The sequence below is a fragment of the Homarus americanus genome, unplaced genomic scaffold (assembly GCF_018991925.1).
Source record: "Homarus americanus isolate GMGI-L3 unplaced genomic scaffold, GMGI_Hamer_2.0 scaffold24694, whole genome shotgun sequence".
In the NCBI taxonomy this organism is placed as follows: Eukaryota; Metazoa; Arthropoda; class Malacostraca; order Decapoda; family Nephropidae; genus Homarus; species Homarus americanus.
In genome coordinates, this window is record NW_024732780.1 from 6,820,093 (window position 1) to 6,845,134 (window position 25,042).

Consider the following 25,042-nt stretch of genomic DNA (forward strand, 5'->3'; position numbering starts at 1 on the left):
ACCACCAGTTATGTAGAGGATATTAATGCTATCTGTTAAGTAAGCCTCGGGCCGAACCTCAGTGTGTGTGTGTGTGTGTGTGTGTGTTTCATTTCCACAGTCCTGGTGTTAGAAATGAAATCTGGTAGGGACGTATGAGTGGCCTTGGGAATGGTCAGTGGTCATATCAGTTCCTCCATGCAGGCGACGCAGAGTAACTCACCTATAAAAGTTCATATTATTTTTAACTGTTATATATATACTGTATGTTTTATCTCAGCAGGCAACAACAGCCGCCAGCTCAGACTGTGGTGTAGTGGCGGGGGTGTGGTCAGTATTGTGGCGACGGTCATCCTAACCTGACATATTTTTATACATTCGTGATGCGAGACCGTCCGTCCCCCGGCCTTATAATTCAACGTCGTTCAGGTTTCACTTTCTCAGAGATTCCTACGTTAAATGTTCACCATAAACCGATGGTTGGTAGAACGTGTTGAAGCCACTGCACGAAAATGGATTCTCGGAGATTATTACGTTAATTTTTACCCTCAACTGATGCCGTGAACACTTGTAATAACTTCTTGACTTTAAGGTACAACTGAAAGATGGATTCTCATGTATTCGTTATGTTAAATTCACACTCAAACTGTAACTGTGAGAACACTTGTAACTGGCTCACTTGTTACGAAACAGAGTTGGATTCTCAAAGACACGTAGTTAAATATACCTGACTTATACATAAAGACGTGATGATGCATCTAACTCTAGACTCACTTAAGCTACCACACAAACATGGCGGGGCCGCGGCGTCAGAGTTACACTCGTATTGTACAGAAGTAGACGTGTTTTTCTGTGCCCATTAAAGGAAAGATATTTATCGTTCGCATTTCTGGAAATCCAAACATGTAATAATAGTTTAGTGTAGTGATGTTGACCAGCCAGTATGTGTGTCCGTGATCAGTGAGGAATGTCCCGGGTCGGCTGACCATGTAAACACAACACGTCTGACGAGGTGGTTGTAGCTGACACACCCAAGCATAGCTCTTGTTGGATTAGCTGACACCCACAACACGTTGACACTGCCCACCTGATGTCACTGCTGAGTTCTGGTCACTGGTAAACGACGTTCGCTCATGTGGTGTGGAGGAGGGGAGGGAGGGAGCAGGTTTACGCCCCTAGCAACCGTGGCCGCAGGGGTGTAGGAGGAGGGTGAGGGGTCCTGGAGCCTTATTAGGAGGTGGAGTATCACGGGGTGGTGCTGGGGCGGCCGAGTCAGTCCCTGAAGGAGCTGGGCGGGGCAGGAGAGAGAGAGAGAGAGAGAGAGAGCCATCTTCACAGCGCTCCAGTTTTGTGAGGGTCCTGTCCTGCTCGTTCCTGTGTGTTGGCGGTGTATTGCCCTCTCTCACCTCCCTAACCCCCCCCTACACCTCCCCACCACACACCCCTCCATCACACCCCACACACCCTGCAACACACCCCACACACCTCCCACACACCCTGCAACACCACCCCCTGCCACACACCCTCCAACACACCCCTCTTACCACATCCTCCATCACACCCCACACACCCTTCACACCCTCCAACACGCCGCCCCTACCACACAATCTCCAACACACCTGCCACACACCCTCCATCACACTCCACACACCTGCACACCCCACACACCCCATCACCTCTCCACCCTGCCACACCCTCCTCAGTGCCCCGCTAACAAGCAGTATGAGTCAGCCAAGAGTCGTCATAATGGTGTCACCGCCCTCCCAGCTGCCACCCATCAAGCACCACCTGTACACTCTCTCTCTCTCTCTCTCTCTATATCTCTAGCAGTGTCAGTCAGAGTCATAGTATTTATGTGTGTGTGTGTGTGTGTGTGTGTGTGTGTGTGTGTGTGTGTGTGAGGACTAATACTCAGATTACCTGTTGCTCTTGTGTTGTTGAGAGAGAGAGAGGAGGGAGAGTGGGAAGGAGGGTGAGAGAGGAGGGGGAAGGAGGGTGAGTGGGTGGGTGGGAGGAGTGGGTGGGTGGGAAGGAGGGAGTGGGTGGGTGGGAAGGAGGGTGAGTGGGGTGGGAAGGAGGGTGGGGGTGGGTGGGAAGGAGGGTGAGTGGGTGGGTGGGAAGGTGATTGTTCAGAAAAGGTGGGATGGATTAATGGAGGGATGGAGAGAAGATGGGAGGGTGGGGGTTGAGTTGGAGTTGAGGGAGGGGGTGGGGGTGGGGGGTCATGAAACAGCTTGATCTAAGAGGTCATGGAGGTTAACCAAAAAGGAAAGTCATTTAATGTTATACTTTGTTTACTGTTTTAGAGAGCCAAGTGGCACTCCCTTAGTCATCGTGGCACTGTTACCCCCGTCCCCTCTCTCTCACTGTGGTGTAACTGGCACACTGGGTATGACTATCAGGCAGTAGTCAAGTATTATCAGGTAAATCTTCATCCCTCGCCCATATGTTCACTGTCTACAGGTGGTGGTGAGCCTGTGGTGGTGTCCAGGGGGTGATAGCCTCGTGTTCTGCCTATGGAGGGTGATGGTGATGGCTGTGTGGGGAGGAACTTGTACTGTAGGGGAGGATTATGGTTTGTGTTGTACCAGGTGAGCTAATCCCCCCTCCCCTCCTCCCCTCCCCGCTTACTGTGAGAGTCGGGCACGTAACCCCGACCCTAACACCTGATGTAGGTGTCCCCTTCCCCTCCCCTCCCCTCCACTCCTTCCTTCCTTCCCCCCTCCTAACCGACCTCCACTATCCTCTACCACCACAACCATCACCTCCTCCCCCTATCCACTATCCACCCCCCCCTCAATACACCACCACCCACCCACCCACCCCCGCATCCTAGCACAGGTTCCTCTTTCGCTGCGGCTTTCCCCTTATGGCCCCTCAATGCTGTCCGCCCTTATGCTCTGAAACGCCTACTTCTCTGCGTCTCCTCCAGGGCTTTGAACTATATTTCCAACACCAACACCCTACAGCGACGTGGATGACCTACCTGCCGGGTGTGTGACCAAGTCTTCCCTCTGGTTGTGGTGTTTCAAGGATAATTGAGCTTCACATCTAGTTTAAGGCATCACCTTCATTATACTGTACCGTCAGCGTATGAAAGTTATTCTACCTGTTGTTTATGCTTGGACGCTTTAGTTAACTTGTACTGATATTTCGCATTAAGTTTTATGTTTGTGGTTATTTAAGAATCAATTAACAGCGTCGTGATTATGTTGCAACTGATGATAATTAACAATGATCTGTTTCATTCTTCTTGGCTGTGTTAATTATTGTTGTATTTGTTTTTATTTGGTATAGTTATCGTTCTCCTCTGGTTGCCTTTCCCTCCCTCCCTCCCTCCACCACTCCATCATCTTGAGCCTCCAGGTGGAGTGCTCTCTCCCTCCCTCCCCCTGACCACCTCTGACACACGACCCAGGAGAGGCAGAGAGAGTAGAGGCCCCTAGCTAGCTCAGCCCCGCCGCCCGCCAGTCAGTCGCCCACCACCAGCGACCCGAGACGGCAGTGCAGGAACCTCCCTCCCTCCCTACACCCTAACCGACCTACCCTTCACCGCCTTCCTCGGGAGCTCCTCCTGCAACTCTTCAGTTTTTTATCGCGCTGGATCTTAGAAGATTTTATCTTCGATTCATCGCGCGAGTTTATTTTATCTTGTTATTAAAGTTACGATTAAGTTGTTCTTTAACAACAGTGTTGAACTCTTAACAGACAGCCTACAGGAGTCCACCTCCGCGGTGTTGCAGCTGACAGCCTCTGCTCTTCATCTTGTGGCGCCAGTTTACGTTAACTTGACAGTGGAGTGTGTTGATCAAGGCGTACTTCATCACCGGTGTATATCACCTGGGTTATTGCCCGAGCACCCAGCGTGAGCGCCCTACGTCAGGAAGGTGCCCCCGTCCCCACTCAGCTCATCATCCACCTGCTTGAGTGCAACACGTGAGGCCCTGACTTTTGCCGCCACACCCTAGACACCCTTTGCTTCCCGCCCTCCTGGAGTGACGTGCACGACACTGGTGAAGGAACACAAGACAGTGGAGCCTATTCTTGCTGGGTGAGCCACAGCGGCCGGGCGTGGGCAGCGCGACCCTCCTCAGCCCTCTGGCTATTTTGGTGTCTAGGCTGGCGCCGCGCCACCACACCTCAGTTTGGTTCTGACCCGCAAGCGGCGTGGATACTTTGCCGCTACCATCCCCTGCGGCCACTGTGGTGATGCTGTGATAACTCACCGTGACTGACACCAAGTGAAGATAAGTGGAGAGATAACGCAATACCGACTTCTCGTGTAGCTTGCAGGTGCGCAGGAAACGGACACCCATCCTCTAGCTACCGACATTACTACGGGTTGTTCTTGTCGCCAACTCACCCTCACACACTCACACTTGACCGCCAGACGTGACACTCTACGGTTGCCCGGATAATAAAGGAAATCACAGTCAACATATCAGCAATACACTTCGAATTTGGCGCGTTTAAAAGAGTGTCGTGGGTTGGTGTAGGTAAGCGAGAAGCCCCGCCCCGCGCGTGGTGGCCCCTCCCCCCGTGACCACAACAGCAGCAGGATCAGGTGGGTCCAGGATGTACGGCCCAGGTGCGTCAGAGTACTGCCAGGCGGGGCAGGACGAGGACGAGATGGCTGCCACCGAGCGAGAGTTGGCCGAGGATGCTCAGTGGAAGCGAATCCAACAGAACACCTTCACCCGGTGGGCCAACGAGCACCTCAAGTCTGTCAACAAACACATCGGCAATTTGGAGACCGACTTTAGCGACGGCCTCAGGCTCATCGCCCTCATCGAGGTGCTCTCGGGCAAGCATCTCCCCAAGCACAACAAACGACCCAACTTCAAAAGTCAGAAGCTGGAGAATGTATCGGTGGCTTTACAGTTCCTAGAGAGAGACGAAAACATCCGCATCATCAATATAGGTGAGTTAAGTTGTGTCAAGTTTGAGAGGGAGCGTAGCCTATAGCTGGCAGGCCCCACGTGCCGTCTCACCAGACCTTGACGTATTATGTACCCTGGGTATGTGTTATTCTGGTTGACAACGGCCTGACAGTCATTGTGCAGGCGAGATATTTGTGTTGGTGGTGTGTGTTAGAGTGGAGGTTAGACAATCTAGCTAGACGCTACGTGTGCTATTTCCTCTCTAATGAGCGGTCCGGGGCTGCATCTGGCCGCATCCGAATGGCTGGCTGGTTGTGTGTGTGTTGTAGATTGGTTTTGGGAGGTTATCTGTCTTGTGTGTCACAGAAGGACGCTACACTACTGAACAAGCCAACCTAATTATACGAGGTGGTAACAGTATCTAGTTCACTTGTTACACATTCGTTATCAACAGACCCGGGCAGGTTACGACAGCTGAATTAGAATGAAAGAGTATTTTTGTGGTTTTAGTCATGTGACGGTTTTAGTGTGTTGTCGTAGAGCAAAACTTTTAAGTACAGTATAAAACTTTACGGATCTCAAAGTGTAAATAGACGCATGCGCTCTGGCCACGTCACCGCCGTAAATACACCAATGCCATGATTTATGTGAAGCAGTTCGATTATGTGAAAAGCAGAAATACACAGCGTATCGTGATGTTAAGTGACATATCGTGCAGTAGATGGTCCACAAGGGTAGGCGGGGAGGGAGGCATATAACCACCGTAGGTTTTTCAAGTGTACTTCGATTTTCTGGGTCTTGTCAGTCATGCCTGTGAAAAGTTTCTCTCCTGTTTCACACGACCTTCACCAACCCCCTTCCCTATTCTTCACCCATTTACAAAACCCATTAACGGACACCAACGCCATTCATCCCCATTTATAGATTTCTAGGTATACAGTATATGAGTCAGATGTGTTATAAAGGTGGCCGGGTCAGCCTCCACACCTGTACCTGAACCTTAGCACTTGTGGGCGAGTGTGCAGCAGATGTTGAAATACAGCCGCAGCAGCAAGTGTGTGTGTGTGTGTGGCGGAAATGCAAATATTTTGAGCCTTAATTATTTCCAATTGGCTGACCTGACTCACGCACACAGGTAGTTTCTTATAAACGAGGCTACACAGGACTACCAAAGGCCTGTATTATCATATCTCCAGGCTATTTATTTGGCTACTTATTAGTACATACCGCCCACAGAGCCTATCATTATGAACTTATTTAATTATCGTTGGTCTCATTATCCTAGTTTTATGTACGTACCTTGTCCGAGTCGCACTTAGTCTATAGGTTATAACGTCTTGAGGCTGACCCAGGAAGCCTAGGTTATGTCACAAGGCTTCACACAGTTTACTGAGGAGAAAACTGATAAGCGATACCTATACTTTCTAAGATTACTCTCCAACTTTCTTCAGATGTACTTTCTATCACTGTGCTTGGTATATTGTTGCTTTCTGTGAGCTATAGTTTATATACTTTCATTTTGAATATATATATATATATTACAAACTTTCTAAGGTATATTTTCTGTCTAGTTTTTGTGAATATTACTTAACGAGAATCATTATTTTTGACAAGGGCGGGAATTATATTACGAGGCTAAACTAGACAAGTGTGATTGGTTAAGTTATAATAAAGCTACGCCCACTCCACCATTACTGTTAGATAACCACGCCCACTCCACCATTACTGTTAGATAACCACGCCCACTCCACTGCCACACCCACGAAGGAACACATGACCATTAATTTATATATTACGATGAGAGAGGGATGGGAAGGGTGAGAGGGAGGATGGGAGGAGGGATGGGAAGGGTGAGAGGGAGAGGATGGGAAGGGTGAGGAGGATGGGAAGGAAGAGAGAGGGATGGGAAGGGGAGAGGGAGGGGATGGGAAGGGCGAGAGGGAGAGGATGGGAAGGGTGAGAGGGAGGGATGGGAAGGGTGAGAGGGAGGGATGGGAAGGGTGAGAGGGAGAGGATGGGAAGGGCGAGAGGGAGGGAGAGTTGCGACAGCTGCTTCTCACTTGCCTAAATCAGGTAACTGCCTCTCTTACACCTAACTTGTGCTTAGCTTAATTTAACCTGTGCATGCCTTTCCTAACGTGACCTAACCTAGTGTAGCTCTCTATGACTAACTAAATCTAAGATACCTTAACCTAACTTAAAAATGTCCTAACCTAACATGAGCGTTTATTTGACCTGGTAATGTAGGTAATATCGCCTAATCTGTTAACTTAACCTAAGCCACGTTTATCCTAATCTATTAACAATCTAACCTAACCATTGTAATATCTCCCAACTTAATTTATCTTCAGTTGTCACGAGTCTTCCATCTTACATAACCTAACCTAGTAACACTTGAGCCTCAAGCTGGTGCGAATTTGTTGAGAGAAAATCCGTCAAATGTGTTTTTTTCTACTGGGAAATTGTTCGATGGGATTTCATCCGTGAACCGAATCGAGGCTGAGTGGGATTGTATTGTGGTTAGTGTGAATGAGAGAAAAAGAGAGAGAGGGTTACCGAGGCGTGGCAGAGAGAGAGAGAGAGAGAGAGTGGAGCCGGCCGGCCTGGACGCCACGATCCAGCAAGTCTCACTTCAGATGAACACAGACGCGCATACCTCCATCATGGCGGACTTCCTCCACTACAGCCGTGATTCACCCTCGCTTCTTACTTGCCACACCCACTCACCCAAGATTATAATCTTCAAAAAATACAGATATCATTAGAAATGTAAAAATATGGTTGATAAAGGAGATTATTGTGGGTGTTTTAGCGGGGTTGGGTGAGGGAGTCCCCGCGGGCCATTCTCTCTGTCTGTCTCTCCCTTGAACCACATGATCTTCCAAAACGCTATTTTATCCCGCTTTTACCACATATACTACAATTTTTCGACTCGCTGGTATATTTAGTTGTTATTCCTGATACATTACTTTATGTAGGTGTAGTTGACAAGTTGTAATGAAGTAAAAATAAAGTATATTTTTTGTGAGGTGCTGGTGGGTGGTGGTGAGGTGGCGGGAGGGGTGTGTTGTTGCCGGCACCCCAGTATAGCGACCTCGGCTGGTGGTGGCCTAGATAGTTCACACGGTGTACAATTATCACCCGCACTGACATTCACAACATCAAAGGAAATTTCACGATATCTGTTCACTCAGTCAGGTTTTGTCTCGTTATAAATGTCGAGTGGTGAGTAAACGGGGCCGCCGCCATGAGACAACAATCGAAAAGTTGCTTCCAATACTGAGAAACATTTCATGAGTTTCATGAGCATGTGGCGGTGGCTGTGGCCATGAGTCCCGCCTGGTGTGGCAGAAGCCTTCTGTCTCCGTGAGAGAGGCTCAATAAGGCTCCACTATTAAACCATTAAAAACTGTGAAGAAGTTCAGTCCCCACCATGGGTTGTGCAAGTCACCCCTAGAGCAGACACGGGTCGCCCTGTACCGTAGTCTTCATTACCCCATTGTCCCCGACTCCCAGCTAACACTTACTGACCACACTCCTATGGACACATTATCACGCCTAAATATTATCCAAACATCTTACTGTTAACAGTTATTATGTAGCATAACAAAAGGGTTGTAAATCGGGGTGAGATGGTGGCGCCTCTAGTGGAGGTCTTCAACTCAACTTCTTTATAACAAACCAATGGCGGCTATATTAGTGACTGGTGTAAACGATACTAGTGAGGTTTGTGCGAGTTTAATAAATACTTGTCTCCAGGCATGGTTACTAGTGAGGTTTGTGTGAGTTTAATAAATACTTGTGTCTCCAGGCATGGTTACTAGTGAGGTTTGTGTGAGTTTAATAAATACTTGTCTCCAGGCATGGTTACTAGTGAGGTTTGTGTGAGTTTAATAAATACTTGTGTCTCCAGGCATGGTTACTAGTGAGGTTTGTGTGAGTTTAATAAATACTTGTGTCTCCAGGCATGGTTACTAGTGAGGTTTGTGTGAGTTTAATAAATACTTGTGTCTCAGGCATGGTTACTAGTGAGGTTTGTGTGAGTTTAATAAATACTTGTGTCTCCAGGCATGGTTACTAGTGAGGTTTGTGTGAGTTTAATAAATACTTGTGTCTCCAGGCATGGTTACTAGTGAGGTTTGTGTGAGTTTAATAAATACTTGTGTCTCCAGGCATGGTTACTAGTGAGGTTTGTGTGAGTTTAATAAATACTTGTCTCCAGGCATGGTTACTAGTGAGGTTTGTGTGAGTTTAATAAATACTTGTGTCTCCAGGCACATACCAAACCATGCAATCTTGTCGCGACGTTGTCCTGAGATAATGGCCTTTCTTTTAACATTTAGGCATCAGAACAAGTGGGTTAATAAGGTTCCTTTCGAAGATGTAAAAATAATAGATAGATATTTATATAACGATATTCAGCAGGAAGGAGTTAATTGTTGTCACCCTAACTCCATAATATCTGCTCTGGCGCTGGTCTTATTGGTGTTACCCTTTCAAGTGTGGTGGGTGGACACTGGACACACCACTATCACCCCGTCACCACCACATCCCTTCTATAAACACTTTAACGTTTGTCATTATTATTATTATTATTAAACAGATATTAAAAAGAATCACATCACGGCCTTTGTAGCTATTGACGTGTGTTCACCCTTTTAAACAATATAGTTATACAAAAAACACATTCTTTTAACGAAATTAAGAAACATAATTCATTCTGTGTGTGTGTGTGTGTGTCATTCATTATGATTTCTTGTAAAACTGCCAATAATAGGAAAAAGAAAGTTTATGATTATATTCCTTTACTGTATGTTAGTGTAATATTAGGTTGGGTCGGCTATTTTTGAGTTAATGCGATTGATATTTGGTGAACGTTGGTCTACAGTGTTGAGTGATGGGAAGGTGGTGGTGGTGATGGTGATTTATTAACATTAAGAGTGGTTGTTTATTTCCAATAGGGTGTTGACCAGTGACCAGTGAAGACTTTATGGGAGCATTAGGCCACCATCAGTGCTTTTTAGGACTAGTGGCAGTGAACAGTGCTTTTTAGATAGACTGAATGGTGTTTTTAGGGAATAGACATTGAACGTGTCTCTGGGAGTACAGTGAAAGTACTTTAAGGAGTAATGCCAGTGAACAGTGCTAAGGTGTAAATTAGATGTTAGCGGATTACCTCATAACGGGTTTGCCTGTCCTTCGTATTAAAGGGGTCTCGTTTTAATAGGGTAATATCACTATAGCGGGATTATGGTAATGTATTAGATCATTATGACAGGTAATTCACGTGTGGAGCGGCCTGTCATTGTCTTCTGTCATTATGTAAGAGGTGGCTGTCGTTAAGAGGGGGGGGGGGTGACGGTGTGATGGTCGCTCTAATGGTGTTGCCAGTATAAGCGTTGGGCGTTAATGGTAAGTGTATGTATTATTGAATGGGCGTATTTTTTTTTAGAATTGAGAGTTTGTTATCAGTATTTTTTAGGCAGCACTCACACACACACACACACACACACACTTGTCCCCCTTCATTCGGGTCAATGCTGGTTGCTATGGTATTCCTCTTACCATAACAAGGCGCCAGATATCAGTCCTGGTTAGTAGCATGTGTGTGTGTGTGTGTGTAAATGATCTTGGGCTATCCTTAGTTGAATCGACTTACTGTTCACCATTGTTTGTACACTTCAGTGACTGTGTGTGTGTGTGTGTGTGTGTGTGCGTGCGTACGGTACATGATCAGTCAGTGTGGAGGTTGTATGACTAATCTAGCTATCACTCTATCAGTCTGGTGGATGAAGGCCTTCCACATATACCTCCACAATGTTTATCTCAGCTTAGGCTTACATTCATTAGAGAGGCGTAGAGTTAGGGGAGATATGATAGAGGTGTACAAGTGGGTAAGTGGGATTAACAAGGGTAAAATGGAAGATGTTCTGAAGCTCAGTAATAACGAAATAACTAGAACAAATGGCTTTAAATTAGATAAATTCCGATTCAGAAGGATATAGGCAAGCACTGGTTTGGTAATAGAGTTGTGGATATGTGGAATAGCTACCGAGTGCTATAGTAGGATCGGGGACGCTAGGGAGCTTCAAGACGAAGTTGGATAGGCACATGGAAGTGCTGGGATGGGTGTGAAAGGGATCTGCCCTGTATGGGCCAGTCGGCCTCCTGCAGTATCCCACTTTCTTATGTTCTTATGTTCTTATCCACTTGACATAAACTAACTGTACACGTCATTTGGCTGCCACGTATCATATCTGATAGTGGTATCTTGGTGTCATACACGTTCAGTGACAAAAATTACTATGATTTTTTAATTGATAAACCCACATGGTAGTTCTCACAGCTGATCTTACCGTTCATTATTTATACTGATAAATAATATGCCACCTAAGATTATGATTGTGGTAAGTGTTAATGGTGTGGGGTATTCAACGCTGTGTACTGTCATTGCTACATTATTCTGTATTACGGTTATTTCATTTCTCTGTGTCACCCCCACTCCCGATTGCCCCCTTCTGAAGAATTCCTGATTCCATCGTTAAAAAAAATATTAAAGTGAAAAGATGACATTTGACAACACTGGCGCCCGAGTGTTGTCATATTCTGGGCGTCGATACTTGTTGTGTATTAAATTTTCGTGCTTAATTTAATTTTTTAACCTCTTGAGTACAATGAATTCGTATTAATTTCCAAGGTGCTACAGCGGCCCATAGGGTCTTTGATCATCTATTACAAAGGGTTTTTAGTCGTAGGAACTTCACCTACCCACAGTATCGGGTGATCATGACGAGAAAGTCCCAACACCATTAACTGGCAACTAAAGTTTTCTCTTTTGCCAAATGGTTAATGTACCGGTATAAAGTAACGTTAACCGTTTCTTGTTATACTGTATTAGACTTGTGATATCTCTCAACAATAACGAATTACAGCGGGTTTAAAAATCCCAAACCATAACGGGTCTAATATTTTTTCTAATCTGCCATTATGAATTTTTAATACTGTTAATTAAGATACCATTCCACACTTTTAAGCAATTATTATTTCAATAAATATATGAAAATTGTACACAAGGCTTATTTGATCAGCCTAGGACATTATTTAAATAGTTGTTGACTCAAAGTAATTATTTTATGGTTATAAATTCAAAGTAATCATTTATACTGTGTTGTAGCTTCAAAACATTAACTTTGAAGATATTAGTGGAAAAAACGTTTGAAATAAACAGTATTTACCGTCGAAGTCCCCAAAAATTACGCCTTTCGGACACATTCACCACCACAGCTTCTTTCTTCATTATTATGTATATCAAGACAAATGATGCCAAACATATAAAGTAACGGAACGGATAATAATGACCATTTTATAAAGAATAGTATCAAGGGTAAACACCACATATTGACGTAAAGTGTTGTTTAAGACGACCGTTATAGGGAGGTCGTGAACTTACTGTATATTTGTATTCAGTCTGTTCACTTTGTCAACGGGTGGAGAGAAATTTTGTTTTCAGAAGTCGAGAATTTTTATAATTATGTAAGTGCATAAACAGATCGAAGTGTGTTAATACGATGTCTTATAGCTCTCTCTCTCTCTCTCTCTCTCTCTCTTGATTTCGTTAATATGGGAGAATGTGAAACAAAAGATTCTTGTGGGAGAAATGTTTATTCTACATCAAATATACAGTTTCTTATCCATGTCAATCATAAATAATGCACACACACACACACACACACACACACACACACACACACACACACACACACACACACACACACACTATCCTCCCATCATTAGTTCATCTCATCACTATAGATGTCATGATCAGTTGAGTAGCTCTCGGGAAGTTCACTACCTCCCGTATCGGTCGTCTCCAACAACACTTTAAGTCAATATGTGGTGTTTACCCTTGCTTCTACTGTTTATAAAATGGTCATTATTAGTCAAAAGAGAAGTAGTAGTGGTGGATTTGTTCTCCGAAAAGCGTGACTTTGTGACTTGGACGGTAAATGCAGTTTCGTCTATTTCAAACGTTTTTTCTCACTCATATCTTGAAAGTTGATTACAAGTCGTTATATATTTACATACAATAAATTCAGCTTTAAATTGAGCCAGAAATGGGTATCCTGAACAGTTATACATGGTTTGTTTGCGATATATCAATAATTAAACAATATATATGACCCAAGGTTCTGAAAGGGGGGAGGGGGAGCTTCTTAGCCTATTACCGTCAGCTAAAAAATACACACACACACACACACACACACACATATGGTTCACAAACGGAGTAAGACAAGGCTATGTTCTATCACCAACATTGTATGATATATATTCAGAATTCTTCATGAGATAAGTTATTAGTGATATTGAAGTAATAAAAGTTAATGGTAAAGTAATATCAAATATCCACTATGTAGATAATACTGCTCTTATCACACATAATGAAGAGGCATTACAAAAACTCGTTGACAGATTAGTTGGAAAAGGCTACGGAGTCATAAGCGTGGACACTTTCAGCAGACACCAGAAAGAGGTTGGAGGCTTTTGAAATGTGATGTTATAGGCTAATGCTAAGAATAAGCTGCACTGACAGGAAAACAAATGAAGAAATTCTAAAATTACCCCACAAATTTAAGGGAAATACTTGAAATGTACAGAACAAGAAGAAAAAAGATAGTTTGGTCATAAATGTATTTAAGTAATTAATTATATTGACAATTATAGTTTCAAGGTAATTATTTTAGGTACATTTCTAAATAAATTTGAATGTATTATAATTAACTCAAGAGTAATAACAATGCCCTTCAATGATTTACATATAATTATCATGAGTTAGATTCGGATAATATCATATAAGGTAAATTTTTATAACTTGTTAAATAAATTAGCTGGGTTGTGGGGGCTTATATCCTATTGATCTTTAGTATTGACATTGTTTGAGGGAAATCTTTGAATGAATAAATATCTAGGTTAACCACCATCCAGTGAGTCACAGCTGATGAGAAGAAATTTGTAAGTGTGGATATGTCATGGCGTTTATAAGTCACGGCTGGTCAGATGAAATTTGTAAAGAAGTATAAAGGTTAGTTCGATAAGGAGTAGGCGTCCGCAAAACGATATTTGACCATTTTCAAAAATGGTCAAATATCGTTTCTCGCCATAGTGACACGTCAGGCCTCAGCTGACCAGTGAGGCGATTTGGCTGGCTGCATGTAAGGTCTCGTCTCTGTTTATATGTTGTTTTTAGGCTTCTTGTGTGTTAGCATTGCCACATGTTTTCTCTCATTTATTATTATATATATTTGTTTGTTTACAGAAAATTTAAATAAGTTAAACGTTATCTTACTATACAGTTGCCAGCAAAAGTTCTCCCACAGCCCTGTGTAGTAAGTTGTGGGAGGACTTTTGCTGGCAACTGTACCTTTGTAATTAATATTTCCCCGACACGACCAGTATCCTTAACACGTACAGGAAAACACCTCTTCATCTGCAAACTAAGACTGGAAAATTCCCGAATAAGTGTGTGTGTGTGTGTGTGACCAAAGACAAACCAGCTCTCACATTCTCACAAACACACGCGAACTCTCTACCGATATACTGTATATAGGTCATACACTCATCATACACTTACCATTTTATGAACACCAATTCGTGTATGCAACTTCACCAACAAAAAATTTTTAAACAGTTTCTAATAATAATAATCTAGGCTGAGGTTTTCTCCATGACCCCTGTACAGTATGTTGCCACCTTGTTCCCTGTGTACTGGGTGGGGTTAGCTGGAGAATAATGTTACTTGTTTGATATATTATGGCATCAGGCTGTTATATTGTGTCACTAGGCTGTTATATTGTGTCACTAGGCTGTTATATTGTGTCACTAGGCTGTTATATTGTGTCACTAGGCTGTTATATTTTAATCGACATCAAATAAAGAGAAAATTATCACTTGAAGATTAGCCACCCCAGCTTGTTTCACCTCGGGATTGACCACACCCCAGCTTGTTTCACTTTAGGATTAATCACACCCCAGCTTATTTCATCTCAGGATTAACCACACCCAAGCTTGTTTCACATCAAGATTAATCACACCCCAGCTTATTTCACCTCAAGATTAACCACACCCCAGCTTGTTTCACCTTAAGATTAACCACACCCCAGCTTATTACACCTCAAGATTAACCACACCCCAGCTTGTTTCGCCTCAAGATTAACCACACCCCAGCTTGTTTCACATCAAGATTAATCACACCCCAGCTTATTTCACCTCAAGATTAACCACACCCCAGCTTGTTTCACCTCAGGATTAACCACACTATCTTAACTTTATCTAACCTATACTAGCTTTAACTAACCTAACTTAACTTAATCTAATGTAACTTAACCTCATATACAGTAGCTTAACTTGAACTAACATAACCTAACCTAACCCTATGTAGCGTTAGGATGTTAAACCATAAGGTGAAATAAGCTGGAGGGTTTATTCTTCAGGTGAACAGAAAATAGTATATTAACCGCGTATGTAAATCTGGAACATTAATTAATTAGTATTTTATATTATAATTGTGTAACGTCGTGTCGTATGTTATTGTGGCGCAGTGATGGCGGGAAGGTGAGGGAGGAGGGTAGAACTGTCTCACTTTCAGTACCAAGTTATCCCGTGGTATTTGGAGGAGGTACTGACAGGGGCGTGGCTTTAAGACCTCAGATAAAGGTTGCCTTAGTGTGTGTGTGTGTGGCAACGGTTTCCTGTGATCTGGTAGTCGCCTTCATATCAGTTCCAGACGAGGTGTTAGTATGCTGTAACTCCCCCGTCACACTATCAGTATACAGTCGCAGAGTTTTCGGCCGAGTATATACACACACAGACGCACACATTCACGATAAATGACCATAAATACAATTATATATTATCTAGCTTACGTGAAATAAAATATATATATATTTCAGATTTATATATAGCGTTTATATAAGAACTATCGACTTGGCTATCCATTATGGCGGAGTTTGTTGACACGCTCGTAAATCATCTTAAATGGTTTCTTATTTTTGTTTGATATTTTCTTTGTCGTTTGCAGAAGTTTTTGTGGTTTGTGTAAAGATTTTATTTATAATGATGTTTGGTGGTTAGTTTATGTGTTAGGAGAGAGAGACAATTTAGGAAGCTTAGTGATTATACGAGAAAAAATATAGAAAAATATAAAGAGGAAGGGACCGAGATAGAGTAAAACACATTACACCATGTATAATGTCAAGCCACGTACACACACTTGTTTTGATTTAATTCATTAGTAAAATAATTATTATTAAAACTTTTCATTATTATTATTATTGTTTTATTATAAGAATGTACACAAGAGATCAGGAGGAATCTAATAGTGTTACGTTGACTTAATGATTTAAGGGATTCTAACTTAGCTGTATTGTAGTACTTAACCTAACCCAACCTAACCTATCTGCAACTAATTGCCTTTTTTAACAATGGCTAACCTAACCTAACCTAACTTAATCTTACCTAACTAAAACTACCGTAACCTTGTCTTACATAACTTAAAATAACCTAACCGTACCCAATTTAAACTAATTTAACTTTACTTATCTTTAACTTAACCTAACCTTACATATTTTTTTACTTGTTCTGTATTTCCACAACTAACAACTTTTAAAAGAAAATAGATAATACAACTCACAAGTTTCTACAACAGTAATAATAATAATAATTGATCATTACTCTCACGTGAAATTTCTGTTGATAATTTTGGACGAAAGACTTTGGTTACGTCAATAATAATAATTAGTTCCTGCATCCTGACATAATTATCATTCTTTGGTATAAATTAACGAGTTTCACCTGATTATCACCTGGTATCCTCTCTTGATGGTTTTCCCGCGCTTTATTAATTGTTTTAATTATAATGTCTACAATCATCCCGTCCTGCCTTAGGTTTTCCCGCGCTTTTTGTAATTGTTTATAGTTAAGTGTTTAAAATCATCTCGATCTGTCTGGGTTTCCCGCGCTTTTTTGTCGTACTGTATTTTGATTTGTTTACACATCTTTTGTGGTTTTCCCGCGCTTTTTATCGTATTTATAGCATATTACAATAATTCTATAGATTCCCTTTATATTTGAACCCTTCTTGTTGTTAACCTGATTTTTTTATTTTTTTTTTATTTTAATTTCATAGATAATATAAATGACATTCCCGTGCACCCAACTTGTTAAAAAGATATCGCAGTAATGACATCTGGTACATTTTTTTCTATTGTAACACGAATTGGAATTATGTTGACATCTCGATACGTGATTGGTGGAACAGATGTTGTTAGTGGCACTGCTATTGGTGGGGGGGGAAGAGGGAGAGATGAGCTGGTTTATTTTTATCCCTGGTTTAATTTTGTTTTATTTGTCTTAATTTTCTTAGTTACGTCGTTTTCGGTGGAATGTATTGGGTAGTTTAGGATAGGTTAGGATAGTTTAGGATAGTTTAGGATAGGTTAGGATAGGTTAGGTTAAATGAGGCCTTGTGTTGGTATATAATTTAGGGCATTAGATTATAGTACTGGCATATAATTTAGGAAAGGTAGTTGGTTATGTTACGGTGATTTTGATAGATAGTGAAGTTACAGTGACTAATAGATGATTTAGGACAGTGACTGGTAAGTTACAGTGACTAAGATGATGAAGAACAGTTAGTGGCAAATAGGTTGGGTTAGTGACAGTGACTGATTGGTTGGGTTAGTGACAGTGACTGATTGGTTGGAAGTGACAGTGACTGATAGGTTAGGTTAGTGACAGCGACTGATAGGTTGGGTTAGTGACAGCGACTGATAGGTTGGTGTTAGTGACAGTGACTGATAGGTTGGGTTAGTGACAGCGACTGATAGGTTGGTGTTAGTGACAGTGACTGATAGGTTGGGTTAGTGACAGTGGCTGATAGGTTAGGTTAGTGACAGCGACTGATAGGTTGGGATAGTGACAGTGACTGATTGGTTGGGGAAGTGACAGTGACTGATAGGTTAGGTTAGTGACAGTGACTGATGGGTTAGTGACAGCGACTGATAGGTTGGGTTAGTGACAGTGACTGATAGGTTGGGTTAGTGACAGTGACTGATAGGTTGGGTTAGTGACAGTGACTGATAGGTTGGGTTAGTGACAGGCTGACTGATAGGTTGGGTTAGTGACAGTGACTGATAGGTTGGGTTAGTGACAGTGACTGATAGGTTGGGTTAGTGACAGTGACTGATAGGTTAGGTTAGTGACAGTGACTGATAGGTTAGGTTAGTGACAGTGACTGATAGGTTGGGTTAGTGACAGTGACTGATAGGTTGGGTTAGTGACAGTGACTGATAGGTTGGAGTTAAGTGACATCGACTGATAGGTTGGGTTAGTGACAGTGACTGATAGGTTGGTGTTGACGGTGACTGATAGGTTGGGTTAGTGACAGTGACTGATGGGTTGGGTTAGTGACAGTGACTGATAGGTTGGGATAGTGACAGTGACTGATAGGTTGGGGTAAGTGACGGTGACTGATAGGTTAGGTTAGTGACGATTGACTGATAGGTTGGGTTAGTGACAGTGACTGATAGGTTGGGTTAGTGACTGACTGATAGGTTGGGTTAGTGACGGTGACTGATAGGTTGGGTTAGTGACGTGACTGATAGGTTGGGTTAGTGACAGTGACTGATAGGTTAGGTTAGTGACAGTGACTGATAGGTTGGGTTAGTGACTGACTGATGGGTTAGTGACAGTGACTGATAGGTTGGTTGTGACAGTGACTGATAGGTTGGGTTAATTGACAGTGACTGATAGGTCGGTGTTAGTGGTGACTGATCGGTTGGTGTTAGTGACAGTGACTGATAGGTTGGTGTTAGTGACGGTGACTGATAGGTTGGGTTAGTGACAGTGACTGATAGGTTGGTGTTAGTGACAGTGACTGATAGGTTGGGTTAATTGACTGACTGATAGGTTGGGTTAGTGACAGTGACTGATAGGTTGGGTTAGTGACAGTGACTGATAGATAATGTAGCAGTGAGAATGTGTTCACTCCTAATATCTGGTCGCTTAGTATCCGTCCACTCGCGTTATCTGTTGCACCCAAACTGTACTATGGTAGTGAGGAGGGAGGGTGAGAGGGAGAGGGAGGTGAGAGGGAGAGGAACGGTGAGGAGGAGGGAGGTGAGAGAGAGGAAGGTGAGAGGAGAGGAAGGAGGGGAGAGGGAGGGGAGAGGAGGGTGAGGGGAGAGGAACGGTGAGGAGGAGGAGGGTGAGAGGGGAGGAAGGTGAGAGGGGGAGGGAGGGTGAGAGGGAGAGGAAGGGTGGGGGAGAGGAGGTGAGAGGGAGAGGAGGGTGAGGAGGGAGGGAGGTGAGGAGGGGGAGAGGAACAGTGAGGAGGGAGTGAGAGGAGAGAACGGTGAAGGGTGAGGGAGGGTGAGAGGGAGAGGAACGGTGAGGAGGGAGGGAGGGTGAGAGGAGAGGAAGTGAGAGAGGGGAGGGGGAGGGTGAGAGGAGGAAGGTGAGGAGGGAGGGTGGGGAGGGGAGGAACGGTGAGGGAGGGAGGGTGAGAGGGAGAGGAACGGTGGGGGAGGGGAGGGGAGGGTGAGGAGGGGAGAGGGAACGGTGGAAGAAGAAAGGGGAGGGAGGGTGGGGAGGGAGGAACGGTGTGAGGAGGGAGGGAGGGGTGAGAGGGAGAAGACAGTGAGAGGGGGGAGGGAGGGTGAGAGGGGGAGAGGAACGGTGAGGGAGAGGAACGAGGAGGGAGGAACGGTGAGAGGGGGAGGAGGGTGAGGAAAGAAGGGAGGAGAATTAGAGGGAAGGGAGGGAGGAGGGGGTGGAAGGAGGAAGGATGAGGGGGAAAGGAAGGTGAGAGGGAAGGAGGAACCGTAAGTGAGGAGGGAGGGTGAAATAGAATACTCGTATATACAGTAAATAGAGAATGGTGTATGTATGTATGTATATGTGAACAAGACAATCACAGGAAACAGTACATAAATAACAGGAAGATGTGTGTGTGTGTGTGTGTGTTAATAATAGCAGTAGTTCTTCCTATACTGGTGTGTGAGGTTTGTCTGTCTGTCTCTCTGTCTGTCTGTCCGTCCATAGCATAGAAGATATTACAGGCATAATAACCTGTCTCTATGGGCCACCTAGTATGCAGGGGAGGAGGAAGAGGGGGAGGAGGAGGAGGAAGAGGGGGGGGGAAGGGATATTTGTGTTTGTATGTTGGTCCGTCGGTTGATCCATACTTACGTCACATTCATAATTGTGTGTTTAAGGGAAGATTATATATACACCCTGTGTGTGTGTGTGTTTTCGTTCGTGTATATTATGTAGAGAATGTTGATGGATGCGCGCCCACACTCGCTTGTTGACACCCACGCCCGCTACACCTACCTATGACACACCTGCGTACGTGCTGCCTTCCGCCCAGTCACCCACACACCTGTACCCTCCACCCACACACACCCACACCTGTACCCTACACTCACACACACCCACACCTGTACTCACCCACCTGCACCTCCACTCCACACCTGCACCTCCACCCACACCTATACTCTCCACCCACTCACACACACCCCACACACCCACACCTGTACCCTCCACCCTCATACACCCACACCTGTACCCTCACCCACTCACACCCACACACCTTGTACCTCTCTCCATCTACCTCTAACACCCACTCTGGGGCCCCCACACCACATTTGCATCCACACACCCATACCCGTATCCTCCACTCCACACCTGTATCCACACATTCCACACCTGTATCCACCACCTGGGGATCCACACACCCACACCTGTATCTCACCAATTCAATACCTGTATCCACACACTAATACCTGTATTCCACACAATACCCACACTCTGTATCCACACACCACTCAGAGTCCATTACCACCCACACTCAGAATCCTCCATCCACCTGTATCCACACCAATACCTCCACTCCACACCTATACCTTCAACCCACCCACACCCGTATTCTCCAGTCCTCCCTCCCACTTTATCACTAATATCCCAAAGTTCCCCGCCCAATCTGCCCTCATTGGTCGTTACAAAGGTCAGCCGGTGTGTGGGTGACCTCTCCCCACTGATCATACACTCATCTTTGTGCTGAGAGAGAGAGAGAGAGAGAGAGAGAGGCATGTGGGAGGGAAGGTGTATGTGGAGGGGTGGTGTATGTGGGAGGGTGGTGTATGTGGGAGGGGAGGTGTATGTGGGAGGGGGTGGGTGTATGTGGGAGGGGGTGGTGTATGGGAAGGGGAGGTAAAAGGGAAGGAGGTGTATGTGGGAGGGGGAGGGGATGTGGAGGGGGAGGTGTATGTGGGAGGGTGGTGTATGTGGAGGGGGTGGTGGTAATGTATGTGGGAGGGGTGGTGTATGTGGGAGGGGTGCTGTATGTGGGAGGGAGAGGTGTATGTATGAAGGAGAGGTGTATGTGGGAGGGAGAGAGGTGTATGTGGAGGGGAGAGGCATGTGGGAGGGAGAGAGGTGTGTAAGTGGTTGTGTGTGTGTAGGAGGGGGGTGGTCGTGGGGTGGGTGAGGTCGTGCCGTTACACCCGTCTGACAAGTTCTTGGGAGGGGGGTTGGGTGGGAGAGGGGGTGGATGAGTGGGAGGAGAGGGGTAGTGGCTGTTAGGTTACTTGTTTCCTCCTGTTTCTCTGATGATATTATTATTATTATTAGTCGTAGTAGTAGTAGTAGGAAAAGTGGATTAGTGTCCGCATGTGTCTGTTTGTGTGTGTGTGTTTGTGTGTGTGTGTGTGTGTGTGTGTGTGTGTGTGTGTGTGTGTGTGTGTATCAGAATAGGTCACACGGTACAGTCAGGGTACAGCAGTTCACCTCGATGTACTGTACCTGAACTGGACTGTGTGACTGTAAGGCCTCATTAGCCACATACCTCCAGTCTAATCTCATCAGGGTGTGTCGGTTAGGTTAGGTTAAGTGTGTTAGGTTAGGTTAAGTGTGTTAGGTTAGGTTAGGTTAGCTTAGTTTGGTTAGGTTAGGTTAGTTTGGTTAGGTTAAGTTAAGTGTGTTAGGTTAGGTTAAGTTAAGTGTGTTAGGTTAGGTTAAGTGTGTTAGGTTAGGTTAGTTTGGTTAGGTTAGGTTAGGTTAGTTTGGTTATGTTAAGTTAAGTGTGTTAGTTAGGTTAAGTGTGTTAGGTTAGTTAGGTTAGGTTAGTTTGGTTAGGTTAGGTTAGGTTAAGTTAGTAAGGTTATTAGATACCGTTCTCTGTCACATCTGCAGTTAGCTTTTATATTCAACGTGTGGCCGTTCAAGAGACCATACTTGTGCTGAACGAACCAGTTATATACGATCTCACAGTTCCAGTAACGAGGGAAAAAAAACATTAACTTAGGAACCTTTTGGGAAAACTGAGAATCTGGAGTCGAGCAAGTTTTTGTGTACCTGGCCCTACACTACTGCTTTCTGATACACCTAACTTCATCATTATACACTACACAGGTACACCACACAGGTACACCACACAGGTACACTACACAGGTACACTACTGCTTTCTGATACACCTAACTTCATCATTATACACCTCACAGGTACACCACACAGGTACACCACACAGGTACACTACTGCTTTCTGATACACCTAACTTCATCATTATACACTACACAGGTACACCACACAGGTACACCACACAGGTACACCTACACTGGTACCCACACAGGTACACCACACAGGTACTACCTGCTTTCTGATACACCTAACTTCATTATTACACACACCACACAGGTACACCACACTGGTACACTACAGGTACACTACTGCTCTGATACACCTCTTCATTATTACACACCACACAGGTACACCACACTGGTACACACACGGCACACGTACACTACTGCTTTCTGATACACCTAACCATCATACACACTACACAGGTACACCACACAGGTACACTACACTGGTACACCACACTGGTACACTACACAGGTACACTACTGCTCTGATACACCTAACTTCATCATTATACACTCACTGGTACACCACACAGTCACTGGTACACCACACTGGTACACTACACAGGTACACTGCTTTCTGATACACCTAACTTCATCATTACTACACTACATCACACAGGTACACTACACTGGTACACCACACGTATACACAGGTACACTACTGCTTTCTGATACACCTAACTTCATCATTACACTACAGGTACACCACACAGGTACACTACACTGGTACACCACACTGGTACACTACTAGGTACCTGCTTTCTGATACACCTAACTTCATCATTACTACACTACACCACACAGGTACACCACACAGGTACACCACACAGGTATTTCTTTCTGATACACCTAACTTCATCATTACACACTACACAGGTACACCACAGGTACACTCCGGACACCACAGGTACACTACACAGGTACACTACTGCTTTCTGATGCACCTACTTCATCATTACACACTACGTACACTGGTACACCACACAGGTACACTACTGCTTTCTGATACCTAACTTCATCATTACACACTACACAAGGTACACTACACAGGCACACTACTGCCTACTGCTGATACACCCTAACCATCATTATACACTACATGGTACACCACACAGGTACACCACACAGGTACACTACTGCTTTCTGATACACCCTAACTTCATCATTACACACTACACAGGTACACCACACAGGTACACTACTGCTTTCTGATACACCTAACTTCATCATTACACACTACACGGTACACCACACAGGTACACTACACAGGTACACTATCTCTGATACACCTAACTTCATCATTATACACTACACAGGTACACACAGTACACTACACTGGTACACCACACGGTACACTACAGGTACACTACTGCTTTCTGATACACCTAACTTCATCATTACACACACAGGTACAACACAGGTACTCCGGTACACACACGGTACACTACACAGGTACACTACTGCTTTGATACACTAACTTCATCATTATACACTACACTGGTACCCACACAGGTACACCACACAGGTACACTACTGCTTTCTGATACACCTAACTTCATCATTATACACACACAGGTACACACTCACACACTACACAGGTACACACACAGGTACACTACTGCTTTCTGATACACTAACTTCATCATTACACACTACACAGGTACACCACAGGTACACCACACAGGTTCACCTCTGCTCTGATACACCTGGCTTCATCATTACACCCTACAGGCACCACACAGGTACACTACACAGGCACTACAGGTACACTACTGCTTTCTGATACACTAACTTCATCATTATACACTACACAGGTACCACAGGGTACACCACACAGGTACACTACTGCTCTGATACACCTAACTTCATCATTACACACCACACAGGTACACCACACAGGTACACTACTGCTTTCTGATACACCTAACTTCATCATTATACACACACAGGTACACCACACGGTACACTACACAGGTACCTTTCTGCTCTGATACACCTACTTCATCATTATACACTACACTGGTACACCACACAGGTACACCACACAGGTACACCACACAGGTACACTACTGCTTTGATACACCTAACTTCATCATTACACACACTACACAGGTACACCCACAGGTACACACACACAGGCACACTACACAGGTGCACCACACAGGTACACTACTGCTTTCTGATACACCTAACTTCATCATTACACACTACACAGGTACACCACACGGTACACCACACAGGTACACTACTGCTTTCTGATACACCTAACTTCATCATTACACACCTACACAGGTACACCACACAGGTACACACAGGTACACTACACAGGTACACTACTGCTTTCTGATACACCTAACTTCATCATTATACACTACACTGGTACACACGGTACACCACACAGGTACACTACTGCTTTCTGATACACCTAACTTCATCATTATACACACCACACAGGTACACCACACAGGTACACTACTGCTTTCTGATACACCTACTTCATCATTACACACACTACACAGGTACACCACACAGGTACACTACACAGGTACACTACTGCTTTCTGATACACCCTAACTTCATCATTATACACTACAGGTGCACCACACAGGTGCACTACACTGGTACACCACACTGGTACACTACACAGGTCACTACTGCTTTCTGATGCACTACTTCATCATTACACACAGGTACACCACACGAT

General features: G+C 44.3%; 1 protein-coding gene across 1 annotated transcript in view; it reads left to right on the top strand.

Moving 5' to 3' along the window:
* Positions 1 to 3,460: 3,460 nt before the first annotated feature.
* LOC121869005 (filamin-A-like) overlaps positions 3,461 to 25,042 on the top strand; it is a 209,885-nt gene continuing 188,303 nt past the window's right edge. Inside the window, 1 exon segment of the mRNA XM_042370067.1 lies at positions 3,461 to 4,900. Coding sequence (XP_042226001.1) covers positions 4,555 to 4,900 — 346 coding nt within the window. The 5' untranslated portion in view covers positions 3,461 to 4,554.